Source organism: Podarcis raffonei, chromosome 6 (genome assembly GCF_027172205.1).
Source record: "Podarcis raffonei isolate rPodRaf1 chromosome 6, rPodRaf1.pri, whole genome shotgun sequence".
In the NCBI taxonomy this organism is placed as follows: Eukaryota; Metazoa; Chordata; class Lepidosauria; order Squamata; family Lacertidae; genus Podarcis; species Podarcis raffonei.
The window spans coordinates 61,287,962-61,306,708 of record NC_070607.1 but is presented as its reverse complement, the minus strand read 5'-3'; the positions used below and the strand labels follow the sequence as shown (position 1 = coordinate 61,306,708).

Sequence of the window (18,747 nt, the reverse complement as noted above, 5' to 3'; positions counted from 1 at the left end):
CCAAAGACAGAAAGGTTTTATTCAAAGCATAAAATCCTTGGTTATCTGCTTCCAGGTATGCAAAGTTGTGAATTCAACCACCCTAACTTGCCTGGCTCCCTCCCTCACTCTGGAGTACCGACCCGGTTTGGATGCTGTTGAGCGACCTGATGAGTTTGGATTCATCTTTAACAATGTTCAGTCCTTGCTGATTTACAATGACACCAAGTTTATCTACTACCCAAATCCTACCTTTGAACTTCTGAGTGCCACTGGGGTGCTGGATCAGAAGCCAGGCTCACCCATAATCTTGAAGGTAAGATGATGAACACAGCCCTGATAAGAGCACAAACCCAAACTCATTGGAACACCACATTTCAAATCTTGCCCTCATTTGACAAATCTCCCTATGTATTTATTACATTAGGACCACTTAACACTTTACATTTTTAGGTGCACACATTGGATTTGTTAAATGTGCATCTAAAATTGTAATGTCCAACAGAGGTCTCCACTAACGGAAGAGGAAAGCAGACAGTATTTGATGATTCCCCCTGCACCACCCAACAACACTTTGATGTTGGCCTCCACTAGATCAAAGACTTCGGCAAGCAGAAGAACTATTTAGTTTGCACAAGAATGGTGTTGGATGCCACCCTGAATTTTGGGAGGTGGAGGAAGGTCCAAGCTTAAATGCAGCAGACATTTCATCATGTACCTTTCCATACTAGGAGTTAGCTCTCATTAAACTGTGCAGTTGATTATCGAAACATATACCATTATCACTAATAGCTATTGGAAAATAATTATACACGGAATTTGTTACAGCATATCCTTAAAAGTACACAGCACACAATATGTCATAATTGTTGATTTTGTGCTGAAAAGCTGATCAAGAAGAAGCCAGGCATTTACTAGGATCTTCATAGAACTCTCTCTCACTTATTTCCCACAGGGTAAAAATCTGTGTCCCCCTGCCACTGGTGGAGCAAAGCTGAATTACACTGTTCTGATTGGAGAGACTCCTTGTGCTGTCACCGTCTCTGAGACCCAGCTGCTGTGTGAACCGCCAAATCTCACAGGGCAACACAAAGTTATGGTGAGGTCCAAGAAGAATACTTTTGTCTACCCATCTTCTGATTTTGATTTTCCCCTCTTAGTGATGATTTGGAAGTAGTATCCCTTTCTGCTCCATCTACTGTTCTGGCTTTTGACATGGAGCTGAGATAGGGCGCAATCCTTTGATGTGAATGTCCCAGATTTTTCAGAGATACAGGAAATCCAGATGCATGTCTTTGAATACTCCTATGAATTTTATTGAAGGATGGCATGGATATTTTTCTAAATAAATGAATGAATTTGATAACACACTGCAATAAAACATTTTAACTTATACATGTAAATATATAACAAATATAGAAGTTATTGCTGCAGGGAATAGACTGTGGAGGAAAGGGATATCAATGACTAATCACCATGATGGCTGTGTTCTATTGCACTGCTGGGGACAGTGTGACTCTGCATACTGGGAATGACCAGTGGGAAGAGTCCTGTTGCGCTCTGGTCCTGCCATTATAGCCTTCTGGTTGGCCATTGTGGGAATAGGATGCTGGACTAGATGGATCTGTTGATTGATCCAGTAGGGTTCTTCCTATGTAGACAGGAGGTTCTGTATTTGTAGAACTTTTTTTTTTTTTTTTTTTAGCCACACACACATTACACAAGCACACTCTGGATCAGTGTGAATTTTGCATGGTAATATATAGCAGCAATGGATAAATCAGATTTAGCTCTGACCTTCTACCTGATAAGTCTGAAACCCCATAGCTGTTGAAAAATAAAAAGTGCCATTACACTTTTGAGCCTAGCTAGCTTTATTGCAGCAAGAGGTTTTGCAGACAGCAAAACATGTAAGTGGGTGTGTTGGGCTCCCAACACAGTGAGAAGCAAACCCCTCATCTCAGCTCATGCTAGCATAAGCTGAAGACAGGATTAGCTTGTCTGTCAGGTTTATTGATGAAAACCATTTATTCAGCTTTATGCTCTAAGGGCACGTCTGCGCCAGATACATCCCATAACAAATAAGGCACAATGATGGCAGACAAATAACCATTTTAAAAATGGTACAAGGACAATAGTGTGGACACAAACTAATTGTTGTTTGTAATTTTGCTCCACTCAGGTGAAAAAGTGATGCATAATTCTATGAGAATTTTTACACACTTGTTTTAGTAACTGGTTTCTTAAAACAAGGTGATAGGATTAGAAGTAGATGTTTTTCTTCCAGCTAGTCTCAACTTTAATAGATATGGTAGCAAAGTGCTAGTGTGTTACCTCATTTTTAAGCTACGGTAATCTTTTCACCTAAAATGAATGAGCCAGGGAGCACAAGGGAAATTACAGTTGTATGATAATGCCCCATTCAAAATACTGCCACTGGTGTATAATATAATACAGTTAATGATCAAACAGGCAACCTCTGAAGAGTTTTGGCAGTGCTTGCATGATGCTTTGGTTCCAGATCATTTTCTCAGGTTTACCCACTGAAAAGGATTGAACTGAAATGCAGGGGAAAGGTGTGTTTATTGAATAAGGCAAGCGTCTCTTGGGACTCTTATTTATTGTATTTGGAGGACAAACAAGTGAAGCTGGTATGCTTACATTTCAATTCCCCAAAAGAAGTTGGTCCTTTAATCAAATCTGCCTAACGATCTTCCAGGTTTATTTTGCTGGGATCTAGTAAAACCTTATCTGCTTTGTGTCTTATACTCTCTGGTGCCAAGTCATAACAGCTCCCTGTTGAAATAGCACTGTAACATAGCCCTTTCCCATTAGCATCTGCACTTATCAGAGGCCATGGCATGTTCTGCAAAACTTAGTCCATCCTTAACTGTCTATCTGTTTATTCTGCCACAATCCCATGGTTTACCCTAGGCCCCCGCCATTCCATCTCTTTTGTTTTTCCTCTCTTCTTTCCTACTTCCTCTTTAAATTTCTTGGTCAATGAAATTGTCATTCTGTCTCTAATGTCCATGGTTTACAAAAGGAAGCTGAAAGCTTGTGAAATGAAAGTCAAATGGAGCCATCAGATAATCAGAACAAAGCCAGAGATAGTGCCGGGATGACGCATTTATCGCAACTTGAAGCCTTTTCTGTGTTTCAAGTAGGCTGTGCCCTTTCTCTGTGTAGATAGACAAGACCATGCAAGCGGTGTCTGTGATTTGGCAGACCAAACTTTAGACTATGTGCCCTCTGAAGGCATAGTTGGCTCTTTGGGAATTATTCCCAGAGCAGGTCTGACATGGGCAGGGGACCACTGTCAGGTACTAGTCCTTGATGACACACATTTCTAAAGAAAAATCCTGCGAAGATGACTACTGGAGCAAAAATAGAAGTTTCTTTCTGTAGATCAGCTCCTATGCAGATAAGCAGAGAGACACATTTAGAGCCTGTAATAGAAATTCTCAGGGTCTTTCTGGGGGTGGCCCACCCTGTTTTAATGCTCAAGGTGAAATGGGAGGTGCCGTCCTGCCACTGCTGCTGCTGCCTGAACCACCAGCAGAGAAGTTGTGCTGGCATCACCACTGATTTCAAGTAAGATGTTGCATGATCCACAAGTTCCTATGTGATTTTGCCGAGCTCTCTCCTGAAATCGGCACCAATGCAGGCACTGCTTCTCTGCCAGGAGCGGAGGTGGTTGGATAGGCAAGGTCAGCCCTGAGGTCTTCCTCAGAAGCAGGTTGTTGACGCTGTTTGATGCTTTGCACAACAGTTGGCATGACCTCCTTCCTAAGTAGGTATCTTCTCCCTAGACCACTCTACTTGAGAGCACTGCGATAAAGTTTGATGACTATGTCCAATGTCTTTTGCTTGACTAGGTACATGTAGGTGGCATCATCTTCTCCCCTGGCTCAGTGAATGTGATCTCGGACAGCCTCCTGACCTTGCCAGCTATTGTCAGCATTGCAGCAGGAGGCAGCCTTCTTCTCATCATCGTAATTATTGTCCTCATTGCCTACAAGCGCAAATCTCGTGAAAATGACCTAACCCTCAAGAGGCTACAGATGCAGATGGACAACCTAGAGTCTCGGGTGGCCCTCGAATGCAAAGAAGGTCAGTAGTACTACCCCAGGTATTCTCCTCCACTAATCTGGTAATGTCTAATGACACATGAGAAAAGGTCTACTTAAGCAAGGGCTTGTGCATGTGTCTTTCACAAAAAGTATATTCGCAGCACAGCCTAGCACAATTTGACAGAGGCATCAGAGGAATCCAGAGAAGTTCCTTATCAGTGAAAATGAGTTTCCCTTGTTGCACTGACAGTGGCATAATTTGTGAATGAAGGAAAGTGCATCATGGAGATCACTTCCAGAAGACACTGGAAAGCTGTATATTCTTGATCTAGATCCCTTCTCCTCAGGTTATTGCTAATATGTGATGTCCATTAACAAATGACTAAGGCATCTGTTTCATGGTCTCAAACTGATGGTATCAACTTCCCTGGCCAGCAGCAGCTTGAGCCAGTCTTGGCTGTACAGAAAACCAGGTAGAACATAGGAACCAAGAATTGAGACATGTTACCACAAGCCGATAATCACCAGCCTATGGCAAAACTACCGTAACTGGGTTCATTTGCTAATCTTAATTGTCCTTACTGAGCAATGAAGGGGAAAACAATTTCCCAGGTAACCTGGTTCAGAATGATTTCTGGCTTTGTATGTACAGAGTCTTAAAACTTGCTTTATTAACACATGTCACAGGGCCAAATTACTGAAGTCCAAAAATGGCTCAGTTGATGCACCAGCTGTGGCTGTGGATGGGCATTCTTTGCCACAGAGGACACCTGAGAGTCCATGGACAAATATGGTTCCAAGAGAACCCCTAAACTGTGTATCTGTTCTTTCAGAGGGAGTGCAGTCCCATCTAGAACAGCCAGACTCCCCAGTCCTTAGACCTGGGAACAACTTACCCACAATGCTCCTTCTTAGTATGTTCCATCTTCAGTCTACTTTTCCTTATCCATTTCACCATTCCATCCAGGTGCTAGTTCAGCTTATGCATGGTTTCTCCTGACTCATATTTAATAGAAAAGTAGAGCTGAGTTTCATAGTGCCCCATATATCCTCCCAATGACTTCATATAGATGCTAAATAGTATTGGGGAAAAGCAGTGCACAATATGTAGTCCATCAATGCTAGTCTCTGGTAGTGGCCATGCAGATAGGAGCAGAACCACTGTAAATGGTGCCTCTGGCTCCCTACCCCCAGAGGTGGTCCATGAAGATACCATGGGTTGATGGTATCAAAAGATACTGAGATACAATAGTAACAGTAGGGTTGCACTCCCCTACCTGTCCCTTGAAGGAGGTCATCTGTTACAACCACCAGGACGATTCTGTGCCAAACCCAGGCCTGAACCCAGACTAGAAAGGGTCCAGACAATTTGCTTCCTCCATAAGTGCCTGCAGCTGTACTGCCAGTCAGCACCCCACAAACTTGTATGAACAAGCCAGGATGGGCAAGGGTCAAAAGGGCAAGCAGTGGGATGGACAACCAGAAGCATCTTATCCATATCCTCAGGTCTCAATCACTGGAACTGATCCCACAGAATCGGATGAAACCATGCACAGTATGGCTTACTGGCCACAATATTAGCAGCTTTTTGTCAATGACATATGTAGCTGATAATGGGAAATAATGTGTGTGCACAGTAGGTAGGAGTGGAGAGTCGCTGCAAGTGTCAGACCTTAACTTATTTCCCATTATCAGCTACATACGTCATTGACAAAAAGCCATGGACATTAATTTTATATTATCTTTTGTCCTCTTGGTAAGAGTTATTGCCATAGCATACTTCCTGCCTTGGTGTTACTGACTCCCAAGGCTAATTTAACCTTTCTCTTGTGTAAACTGTATAAATCTTTGGGGAAAGGGTATCATTTTGCCAATACACATGACATTCAAGCTTCAATTGAAGGGACACAAATGCAGCAAAGCACTAGTGTCTGAAATGGCCAGGGCAGAGAAAAGACCTGTCCCCATAATTCCACAGTGCTAAAAATTCCACTAGCCCACAACATAGTAAAGGTAAAGGGACCCCTGACCATTAGGTCCAGTCGTGACCGACTCTGGGGTTGTGGCGCTCACCTCGCCTTATTGGCCGAGGGAGCCAACATATAGCTTCCGGGTCATGTGGCCAGCATGACAAAGCTGCTTCTGGTGAACCAGAGCAGCACACAGAAACGCCATTTACCTTCCCGCCGGAGCAGTACCTATTTATCTAATTGCACTTTGATGTGCTTTCAAACTACTAGGTTGGCAGGAGCAGGGACCGAGCAACGGGAGCTCACCCCGTCGCGGGGATTCGAACCGCCGACTTTTGATCGGCAAGTCGTAGGCTCTGTGGTTTAACCCACAGCGCCACCCGCGTCCCTGTATGGTATTGTATAAACACCAACAATTGGGAAACACCCGTGTCCCAGCCCACAACAGAACTTTGTTTAAATTGAGCTTTCCTGGAACAAGGACTGCTCAACTGATCAACACAGAAAGAGAGACAAGACCACAAGGAAACACAAAGCAATGTACTCATAATCTTATCAATCCACTATGTTTTAGGATTAGACAGACTCAGACAAAAGAATCATTAACTTTTTCCTACCCTTGCACTATATACAGACTTTACTCCAAAGTAAGTGTCTGAGGATCATAATCATGGCTGTAACAACATTGTTATAGAAGATGATAGACTGCCATAATCACGCATTAGGTCTGCATTCTCCGCACACTTACCTTGGATCAAAGTCCACTGAATACTGTGGAGCTTATTTCCAAGAACATTCATCAAATCAGGATGGAAGAACCCTGCAGGCACTAGGATGAGCCATTTCACACAAAACTTTGTCATTTTCATATATACACACATATTTCTTAGCACATCTGTTTTGCCTAACATAACTTTTCCCTGTTGACTGAATACATCTCCAGTACTGAACAGTACCAAGTCTTGTTTCCGTGGTAACTGCCTCCTGCTTACCCTGTTGCCTTTGATCTGGTGTGAATTTAACAGGGCCTAAGCTCACGTACAGCTGTCAAATAAACATTTGGTCAATCTCTCTTAAACACACCCACTCATAAAATGCCCTCTTTTGCAGACGGAGAGGCTCAGAGCTCTCCTGTGAAGTCTGTATGTGAGGGAGGACAGTAACGAGTGTATTGGATGCAGAGACATCCATTGCCTGACTAATGTGTGGAGAACAGGATTAGCCCTTGATCCTATTTAAGCAACATGTACAGAGTTTGTTGGTGCCAGGTCATTAGGCCTTGCTGTCTGCTGACCCTTTCCTGAAGGCATTTTATGTGCATGTTAGGAAAGCCAGAAACCTTGCAATGATCCAAGTGTTACATGGCGTGAGTTTGAACCAGGCAGAAAAATAATTTACAGCCCTCGGTGACTGACAGAGTTAGTGAGTGAATTCACACATTTTTACACTTCAGAACACTGAATAGGAGCGCAGGCCACCCAGTGGAGGGGGAAAGGCCAAAGTCTGGAAGTAGATGTGGAGTTTCTTGCCTGTATTTTGCACACACACACACACACACACACACACACACACAAAAATCATTTCCTATCTAGTATTCCTGCTTCACCCCAAATCAAACATTGAAAGGGATTTTTTTAAAGAAGATGAAGAAGAAGACAACATTCTCACTCTTGACTACTTTTTAAATACTGTTTAAATATTTTTCATTGGGAAATAGAGATGAACACATTCCATGTTGTAACGTTCTGAATGGCAAGAGAGATCAGTCCTCTTCTCAAACCAGTACAGCCAGGATAGCTCAGTTAGAGTGTGGTGCTGATAACGCCAAAGTTGCAGGTTCAATCCCTGTATGGGACAGCTGCATATTCCTGCATTGCATGAGATTGGACTAGATGATCCCAGGGTCCCTTCCAACTCTAAAATTTTATGATTTTTTTATTCTATTATAGGCTCCACGATGCATCAGGGCTTCCATAGTGGTGCCATCTTGGGATTTGTAGTCCTTTTAAGGGACACTGAGACTACATTTGGAAAGTTGGGGAGGTTGCTTTGCGGACAGGGCAGGGGGCCTTCTATGATCTGGTTATTGGTCTGAGCCAGAAAAGGATTTGAACGCTTTTGGGGGTACTAAAAGCCCATTTATCCTTTGAAGTGAGCTTTTGAGAGCCCAGGAGTTCATTTCTGAGCCATGGTTGTGAACAGTTCAAAGGCAAGCTAGTGAGTGCCATCACTTCCCTGTTCTTCTGCCACCCTGTCTTGGGCAAAGCAGGCGAGACATTGGTGGAAGGTGCTTTGTGGGGGGGGGGACACCAAACTTTTTTCAAACATTCACTGTAGAGACTTTTTTAAAAAAAGAAAGTTTGAGCCATTACAAGTGTTCATCATGACTCTTTCAGGTGAGCAGCAGATTCATGTATGCATGAAGAGACTTATTGTGGTTACTCAGCAGGGTACATATAACTCTGGGAATGTAGCACTCAAAGGTGACTGTTTGAGATGTGCAATTTATTGGTTTGGGATGTTTTCTTTTTCAAATGAAACACATTTCAAAGCTAAAAGGACAAAGAAGCAGAACACTCTTGTTAGACTGAAGTCTAATTAAGAATCAAGACATTTATTTTCAGACAGTGCTGTTGCAGATCAAAAACTAACTTCTTAGCAGTAGTCATGGGTGAGCAATAGAACGATTTTTACAGAGTTGCCATATAAATGTCAGTCCTATAAAAGGAAGCACCAGTAAATTTTCTCAGATAAGTTGATAGGGTTGAAATCCTATACCCACTTACCTGGGAATAAGTCCCATTGAACTCAATGGGGCATGCTTCTGAGGGAAATGGTTTCGGATTGCACAGGACCTAAAGGTCCTCTAAAACATTTCTGAGATCTTGGAGATTTGAAAACTCATTATTGCAATCACCCCACATCTTCATATTTTACCATGCCATCTAACTTCTCATCCAGGTTTCCACAAGCAAGACAAACCCAGTGTGGTCTCCCAAGCAGGTTTATAGAAACTAATTGGAATGTAAGCTTATCTCATCAAGCAAGAGCAAGCTGTCTTGAGCCACTCTGCACTGAACAAAAGTCTACAATGGACAACAATAGCCAAGTGTGGGTGGGCAAGTTCTGGGTATCTAGACCTCTCAGGGTTTTAGTTAGGTCCCATCCTGAATGTGGAACTTTTATGGGGCAGTATTTTATCCAATTGATCACTGGGAAACAGTGTTACTCCTGCCTTCCAGTGTTGTGGCAAGTGAGCACAAACAATGACAAGCATCAGGCCCTTATCTATTATTTTTTTCAAAAATATTTTATTTCACTAATTCTTTAATACAGCTAAAAATATTAATATGTTAGACTACCTGGCGTGGTTATTCTGCAACAATTGCTTGTTTCCTTAAACCCCCTCCTAACAAAATTCCACCTACAGGGTATATTGTAGTGTTTTCCTATTGTATATTCTTGTCTCACTGCAAATTGGAACTGAATGCTCAAGAAATTATTCACCAAAGGTTAATATGCAATTTTCACAAGGTAGGATTCTCTCCCCCGCCCCCAGCAAAAGAACCCTGCAGTTCTGAAAGTTATGCTATCCCTTTGTCACATGACAGGGAAACACTAGTAGGGTGATCAATTTTGCATTGCTAAAAAAGAGAACAAGAGTTCTAATTTATATATATAGATGCAGATTTAGGGGGAAAATTACTATAATTTATATAGAAATAAAAACTGTGACCCAGGGGCTCCCTGGTGAGGAACTTCAAGGTCCCTGCTCATTCTCCTTATAGATCTTAATCTTTTATACCTTCAAATACAGAACTATCCCTTACATGACACCCAACGCACCAGCAAATTTCTCATTTGTGAAGAAATGTAAATAACATTAACTTGTTCAGCAGGGAAGTCTGCTGTCTTTTACCATAGCAGATTTTAATGAGAACAAAGAAACACCCCCTAATCAGCACTGGTATTTTTTACAAACAAGTATGCAATTATGTTTGCATCTTAGGGCCAGTTTACATTCACCAGAACAAGCTTCTCCTGTGTGTGTGTGTCTTAGGAGAGCATCCACATTCGCACAGTGCCGCCATGCCAACTCTTAATGTGTCGGAGGCATGACATGACAGGTGATGTTGCCATATGCGCAGAATATTTCTGCAGTCCTTCCTCCTTGAAAAGGGGGGGGGGAGGAAGGACTGGATATATTGTACATGCACACTTGCCATGAAACATGTTGCACTGCTGCCAGCATTTAGAGTTTTTGTGCTCTTTCCCTATGCACATCAAAAGCCCATTGCATGAAGCCCGTTGCAGTCCTTTACACCTGCAGTTCTCTAGCCCCACTTGAAAGCGTTGTTTTCTTCCTGGGCACTGGCTAATGCCATTTAAGCTGCAGAGCATGGGGAAGGAATCCATGTGCTAGCCACAGCAAAAAAAACAAAAACAAACATTTAGGGTGAGGTGTAGATACAGTGAGTGAGTGACTGTGAAAGAGAAGCTGCACAGTACAGTGATTTAAAAATAGGATCTTTATTTTTATCTAGTGCCTTTCAAGGCATTTTCAGTGCTTACATACAAGGTGTGAACAGCATACAAATTAGCAAGTCTGTTTTGTTCTCAGCATCTGTTCTTTGCATTGTGCTTCTCTTCCTCTCTCTCATGCTGGGGAAGTGGCTCCCAGCTTGAGGGCATGTCTGAGTGACACAGAGAGGTCTAGAGTAAACGAGCTTCCCTGAGCTGGCTCATTTGCAGTCCTTGATTGCTTGTACTGCAGCCTGCATTTCCAGTGCTCACTTCTGATTGTCTTGTCTTCCTCCCTCCCTTTCTCTAATAGCTTTTGCAGAGCTGCAGACAGACATCAACGAGTTAACCAGCGACCTGGACCGCTCAGGGATCCCGTACCTTGACTATCGCACATATGCCATGAGGGTCCTCTTCCCTGGCATAGAGGACCACCCTGTCCTGCGTGAACTAGAGGTAATGGAGTAGCAGCACATTCTCCCTGTCTCTCTGTTTCATCAGGTAGCAAGCGTTGTTGCTTCCCAGGTTCCCACTAGGAAGCTAGATTGAAACCTACACAGCTGTGAAAGCACCTTTCTGCCTCCCATGCTGAATCTTATTAGAAGTGCTGGGCTAAGCACATTGAACACTCAAGTTCGCTGTAACAAAAGGCTTGTGTTTTGTGTAGTTTACACGCAGTTTGCTTCCTCTTGATGTCCTCTGTGTGGCTGCAGTCCTACTATTCCCCGAACCCCCAGTTGCTAAAGCCCCATGACCAGCAGCTGTTTAAAGGTTTCTTGAATTCTCTGTTTGTTGAAAGAAAACCAGAGAGTGGGGGTGTCTGGGGAAAATTACACTCTGCTTGTGCCCCAAGGAAAACAACTCTCCTGTTTTGCAAAGAACAAAACCCAACAACTTCTCAAATTTTCTACATCTCTTCCTCCGCTTGGCAGAGTTCTTGGACCTTGGGCACATCCCTTCGGCTTTGTCTGCTGAAAAATTGTGTTGCCAGCCATCCCAATTTTGAGTTACTTTTTATATAGATAAAGCAAGTGCAGGAGCAGATGGAACCCATTATTCAGTATGAAAATGCTGCTGCTGGCATTTGACCATGGAAAAATAAAAGAAGGAGCATTGCCATCAGTTGCATTTCTGTGCATTAGTCGCATATGCTGCCTTTGTGAGAGTAATAACATGGAAATGCCCATGCCTCAATAGTCCTGTGAAGCTGTTTGCATTTCATTTTTCCTGCTGCTGGATCCTGTACAGACATTTCCATGTCCCCTTTGCCTTGTCAGTCAATATTCTTCTGTAGAATGTAAGGAGCTCCTCAGCCTGCCTCTTCCTACCCCCAGTTTGCAAAAAGGTTACACATGATGGCAGAGAAAATTCAATGTCTGCATATAGGGTAGATTAACAGCTTTGCTGTCCTACTATACTTCTGCAGTACCCTGCCGATAGCTGTTAACTTATTGATCAATATACGAAGTCCTTCTCTGGGGCTCTAATTAAAACAAGCCTGGTAGCTACTGTTCGTAGCTCAAGTGGTAGTATTTTGAAGACCTGGGCTTGGAGGATCAGACCTAAGTTAAGTGAAAGAAATATACACTAGGTTTTATTTTTCAAGTGTGTTTTTACAATAAAAAGAAAATTGACCAAGCCCAATGGCAAAAATGTGCTGTAGTACAAGTCTCATGGGTTCTGACAGGCTTGTACAACACTTCTTATTTTACTACTAAGCCTAAACAGCTTGTATGCAAATCTCTTTGTCCCTAGTAAGACAGCAGTTATAGACTAGTATGAAAAGGTCATGAACAAAGCTAAATTTGATTGATTGCAAATTAAGCCTAACTAAAGCTTAACCCATTCATGCACTTTTTAATTATTTATTGCTCTAAAACATTGGTCTACATATGGGAGGGTTATATGATGTGAATGGCAGGACCTCTTTCAACCTATATGATTTGATTTTTTTCAAGATGTTTAATTTATATTATAAATTGAAATAACTTGCAGCCAGATAAAGACGAGTTTTACCCCCCAACTTTCCTGTCTCACAGACTTTGGGGCAATTAGCCGAGCCACTGGTATTGCACCTGTGGAAATGGGTGTTTAAGTAATCAGTTGTGCCTTGCTTTCTCTATTTATATCACAAAATAGCAAGCAAATATTGATGCTAGCTACTTCTTTTATTTACCATTTCCCAAAAAAGCTATAGTAGTGATGAATGTGCTGCCAATTACACAGCTGCTTAGTTACATAACGTGAGCAACTTGAACACATAAGTCACTGAAAACTTTGGAGAAGAATTATGCTCAGTGCTTTATCATTTTGACTCATAATGAATTACTTACAAACAGGACTAGTGGGAAAGCCTGAATGTTTTTTGTTGTTTTACTGCCATTTCACAATAAAGCAGTTGCCTAAATTAGTAATTAATTTGCCAGTGGGAGTGTCACTTTTGTGCAACCGATGCACAATTTACGTGCCACTTAGTGGGCTTTTAACCTCAGTGCACAGACAATATAATGTACTTCTTAGCAATAAGGTCCCATACGCGAACCAGCTTTGTGGTCAACCTTAGGTGGGAGACATCACACTTTATCTGCTAGCTCACCCCATATATAGAGAAGAGATCACTTTCTGAAACCTTTGCTCACACAAGCAAGCAGGTACACCCCAATAATGACAATAATATATTTGTAACACACAGAGTGGCCCTGTTTGCATTGGCTACCCCCCCCAAAAAAAGCAGGAAAAAGGAGTTAGATAAAATCACTGTAAATTGTTGTGCTGATTCAGAAGTTTAATTTAAAATCAAGCTGGATTTGAGTTTATTGGTGTCTCTGGTAACCTTTCATGGATGGTGGCTCATATTATTGATGTATGGTCTGCATTGGTACTGTTGCTGCAGGTTTGTCATGGCCTTTGGCTAGAACAATAAACTTATATTGATTGATTGATTGATTGATTGATTGATTGATTGATGTGCTTTGTAGGGCTACACTCTGAGCTTTTGGAAAGTTGAAGCCAGGCTGGAAATAGGAGGCATTGCTCTTTAAACTGATCCCTGAAGACACACTTCCCATTTTACAGGTGCAAGGGAATGGACAGCAGAATGTTGAAAAGGCCTTGAAGCTATTTGCCCACCTGATCAATAACAAGGTCTTTCTGCTGACATTTATCCGTACCCTGGAGATGCAGCGAAGTTTCTCCATGCGTGACCGTGGCAATGTGGCTTCCCTCATCATGACAGGACTTCAGGGAAAGCTAGAATATGCCACTGACGTCCTGAAGCAGTTGCTCTCTGATCTGATTGAGAAGAACCTGGAGAACAAGAATCATCCCAAGCTTCTCCTGCGCAGGTAAAAGTGAAGAGAGAAGGTGGTTTGATAGATGTTGTTACCTTTTTTGGAAAGGCTGTGGTTCAAGAATGCAATAGCCCAGGTGTGCTAATGTGAAGGGCATGGGGTCTGGAAAAGTGAATGCTCCCTAATGTTCCTGAAGTCACAAAGTTCACCCACCAGACTTAACCTTTGAACAGTCTCCTTCTTTGGCGATCACTCATAGCCGAGTAAGATTTGTCTTCCATAAACACGGTTTTAACAATGAGTCTGTAAGTGACTATGGAGGCCAATTTTGGATCCACACGTCCTTCCACTGTGGGGACATTGGTTTCCGGGTGGGAGTTGATCACGGTGTGGATTTGCCAAGTGTGCCTTCCTCTTAGCACATTTCTCCCTTGTGTCCTAAGTTCGAGTGTCTTCAAAGCCATGACACCTTTGGTAAAGGCTGTTCTCCAATTGGTGTGCTCGCAGGCAAGTGTTTCCCAATTGTTGGTGTTTATACAATACCATACAGGGACACGGGTGGTGCTGTGGGTTAAACCACAGAGCCTAGGGCTTGCCGATCAGAAGGTTGGCAGTTTGAATCCCCGCAACAGGGTGAGCTCCCGTTGCTCGGTTCCTGCTCCTGCCAACCTAGCAGTTCGAAAGCACTTCAAAGTGCAAGTAGATAAATAGGTACTGCTCCGGCGGGAAGGTAAACAGTGTTTCCATGCGCTGCTCTGGTTCGCCAGAAGTGGCTTAGTCATGCTGGCCACATGACCCAGAAGCTGTACGCCGGCTCCCTCGGCCAATAAAGCGAGATGAGCGCCGCAACCCCAGAGTCAGTCATGGTATTATACAATACCATGTGCTTAAAGACCTCTTGCAAAAACCTTTGCCTGTACCATTCTGGTTTTGCCCTGGAAAATCTGGTGTCTCCATTAGAATGTTTGATATCCCAGCTTCCTGCCGTTGTTCCTCTTTCCCAATGACTGCTGAGAAAACTAACATGTTATGTGGATGACTCTATTTGCTTTTGTATCAACCAAGCACAAGCAAGGAGGGCGGAACCTCTGCCATAAGTGTAAGATTTTAAAGTGGGCAAGTCTGGAGCAAAGTGGCAGTAGCTACAAGAGTAGCAAAGGATAACACAACTGGCTAAGAGGAAGCCATGGAGGAGGAGCATCATTCATAGTTATGGTAGCAAAACTGAAATGTTAGCCTCCTGGCTACAGTTGATGCTATGGGCCAGTTTCCTGCTTAGGGGCACCAGGAAGGCAAGTAACAGAGGGCAAAAAACATGCCAGTTGTATCTGACTATTCTATCTTCTATTAAAGTTATCTGCTGATTTATCTTCTGTAGCACCTCAGTTCCTATGTAATCTCAAGTTTAGTGATACTGCACTAGCACAAAACTTGTGCTAGACCAGTGAGTCTTAGAAATTTGCTGTACGTTCAGAGAGACTTCTGTAAAGAGTCTTTGTTCTGAAAAATCTGAGGACAGAGTTTCAGGCAGTAAAGAGCAGGGAATTCTCATTGTGGTAAGACACACCAAGACCCCATGTGACTTTCTCATTTTTTTATTAATTACTTTTTCATGTTGCCTTTAATGTCTCAGAAACTGAGCCAGGGATCCTTGCCTAAGCTTTTCACCTGACCTGCACCAGGAGTGCCTGGAGGTCTCAGTGTTTTTCAAGGAGCAACTCCGCATGGGGTGACCCTAGGTGACAGTAATAAGTAAGAATATGCAGCAGAGGTTTTGACAACTTGACAGTTTAAATGCATTACTCAGCTTCAGCAGCCTGGCCCTGACCTACAGGGACATTAGCCATGTTACTCTACATTTTCCAGATGTCAGGTTTTTATTCCCAGGCACACCATTTTTAGCCTACCTGGTATGTTGGTAGAGATTCTCTCACCCCTCCTCTAAGCTAGCTATTGTGAATAGACAGGAAATCAGATCCACCAATTAAGTCGTGTCCATATTGAGTAATTGCCGGGTCTGAGAGGCATCGTTTTCAATATGTCTTCAAGCCACTGGGCAACTGTTCCAAACCGTGCATATCTGTTTTAATCCAAATGACAGAAAAAGGAAATAGTAAGGTCACTGTAGGTGGAGCATAGCACACCAAATAATGTTGCACAAATTCTGCATAATTCTACCTACCTTTTGTAGCAATATCTTCTATTTTATTCCTGCATGGACACACTTTGACTGACACAGAGAGCATCAGAGCCTGGAGCCCAATGCTAGCTTCTCATTTTGCCATCACTCTTGGTAGTGATGGCTTTCTCTAAAGTCTGAACATTCCATCCCTCTGCTTATAACAAGTCCCATTTTACTTGCTAGGAAGGCGGTATCTAGGGTACAAAACCCTACAAAGTTCATTGGATAGCTGCATACAGTTAGGCCTCATCTATGCTAATGAAAGGAAGGGAAGAAAGGAGCAGAAAGTATGTCAAAGAAAAGCACTGGAGGCAATCATTCTCTTATATCCAGTTTAAGACCTTGCGCAGCCACCCATGAAATCATACGATAGAGTTAACCTCATGTTACTGGAGACAGGAAAGGGAAATGAATTGGCTGCTCATGGCCCCTGGTAGAGAATAGCATTTTTCTTCATGCCACCAGCCTTGTATAGCACAACTGGGACTTTGTGGTGAACTGGCTCCTGAGTCTTAAAGGGGTTCACTTTGATAGATGGATGAGGATAGAATTCCTGAGTCTACCAGATGGGATCTGTGCTTTCCAAAATTCTGACCTCTTTCCACAGAGGAGGGGTTAAAAACACCAGAGAACCATCATTCTCACCACTGTCATGAGGTTACACAGGTCCTTAGGTATCAGACACACTCCCTGCCTTTCCAACCTCCACCTCAATTGCAACCTCCACCTTTCTCCAACCTATTTCATCTTCTATTTGGTCGAGCAAGAGAGTAGCTGTCAAAAGGAGGGAAACAAGATGAAGGGCAAGTATACAGGAAAACATGTTCCCTCAGGAGTTAGGTATGGACAGGAGATTAATCTGAGGGGAAATTCAGGTCAAGGATTCAATACACCTAATTTATCTGAATCTTTGAAGTGACATAGTCCTTATGACAAAGCCACTCGGTGTTATGTTTCTTTGGCCTGTTTCTCACAGAACAGTAGTACATGGGCTAATTTTCGCAGTCAGCAGTAATCTTACAGCCTTCTGTCTGAATGATATTCCACATAACAGCCCCCCAAAATAAGAATTGTTGTGTTCAAATACGTTATTAGGTACAGGTTATGCCAGGGAAAGTTAACTCATAGGTTGAAAAGGAGGAAAAGGCATTTACCAAGGCATTTCCCCATGATTTTGTGCAGATGCATGCCCATTTTCTGAATGGCAGCTATTCCACGAGGGCAAGACTTAATGAATGTCATGTTGCATTGCATTTTTACATCAGATATGTATCCTAGCCTCTTTGAGTTCTATTTACTCAGTGTTATGACAGAAACAAAAAGAGCACTATGAAGAGTGAGAGCTCAGTTCCTGCCTTTTTAAAAACTTGGCCTGGTTCTTTCTTTGCAGAAGATATTTTGGACTAAAGGTTGCAGTTAAAAGTTTAAGAAACTAGAGTTTGGATAACACAAGAGAGTATTTGCAACAGAATATATCTAATTCTCTCCTCCCATTTCTATGCAGAGTGAGAAGGCCCTATGGTTCATAGATGTTTGCATTTTAAATGCCATCCAGTGTTCAGCAAAGTGGTAGTTTTGGAACAATGCCAGGGGCAGAATTTCCTTTCTCTTGTGTCTCTGAATTGTCTAACAATATTGCATGTTACCTAACTTCTTGTTTGGCTCCTTACTCTGGCCCTGCTCAGACATTACAGAAATTGAAAAGGCATAAATAACCAGACAGACAGGGGTAATTTTAGCTCATAGACTGCAATGCTGGACTGCCTTGGTGCTTGGAATAGGTATGTTACAACACTGCTCCAACACAATCCTGTTCTTGTTCCTATCTAGGAATAAGAAAGAGGTGTGATCTTCAGAGTCATGAATGGGACTGCCAACAAAAGATATTCTAGCTATTGGTGTAGTATAACTACTGTAGTAGTAATAGTAGTATGAATTCAGCAACCGGAGAATTTTTGCTTGCATGGATACAAACCCTATTTCTGATAGTGGAGTGGAACATGGTCATAGAAGGAGTAACTCAGCTCAGAAATTGAACTGCTCTGTCATTCCCCAGCCCCCAATAATTTTTTGCAGCTGCAGAAAAGGACAGAAGACTGAATTCTTCTGGCAGAGCTGTTAGTAATGACTTTCCACTGTTCTCTAAAAATATAAGGCTGATGATCTCAGCATTTCCTTGCGTCCTGCCACCGCCACCAGCAGGTTTTCTTAGTAATCCAGTGCACCACATCAGAGCCAGCCTGCAGCTTCATAGCTTCATTCCCAGAGAGACAGAGCACGAGGCAAGAACAAGCCCACAGAGGCTGTGTGTGGCAACTGTCCTACTGCTCTTGTCTTCTCTTGCCTGCCTAAAGTGTACATGACATGTTTTATTTGACTTTTTCCATGCCAAACCCAGAGTCTTCAGTGCATCCAGTTATGAGCTGTGAAGGCGTCTTGGAGCTGAAAAGGGAAAAGAATTAAGTCAGAAGCAGATGTTTCTCTGCCTGAAGAAGGCTTAGAAAGAAATCCCTGACAGCCTTTCTTGTGGCAGAGTCAGATGCTGGGAAAGTCAACCCTCAGATAACACTAATGCTACTCAAAGTAAAATAAGAACTACTAAACTGGGACAGAGCAGTAGTCCACAGCCCAGCACAGGATCCTGTTGAGCAGTATAGAGCTAACACAGGAAGCTTTTTGCAGCCTGAGAGACACTTTCATTCCTGGGCAATCTTATAGGGGCCACATGCCAG

The 18,747-nt window shown here is 42.8% G+C and overlaps 1 protein-coding gene across 3 annotated transcripts in view; it reads left to right on the top strand.

The window, feature by feature from the left end:
- Window positions 1–18,747, top strand: part of PLXNA2 (plexin A2) — a 397,866-nt gene that overhangs the window by 326,480 nt on the left and 52,639 nt on the right. For all 3 annotated transcript variants that reach the window (XR_008331159.1, XM_053393447.1, XM_053393446.1), the window contains exons 18-22: window positions 56–295; window positions 935–1,078; window positions 3,858–4,092; window positions 10,857–10,999; window positions 13,619–13,887. Coding sequence is in view for 2 of the 3 variants with exons in the window: in XM_053393447.1 (XP_053249422.1) it covers window positions 56–295; window positions 935–1,078; window positions 3,858–4,092; window positions 10,857–10,999; window positions 13,619–13,887 (1,031 nt within the window). In the remaining variant the exon portion in view is untranslated. The remainder of the gene's footprint in view (window positions 1–55; window positions 296–934; window positions 1,079–3,857; window positions 4,093–10,856; window positions 11,000–13,618; window positions 13,888–18,747) is intronic.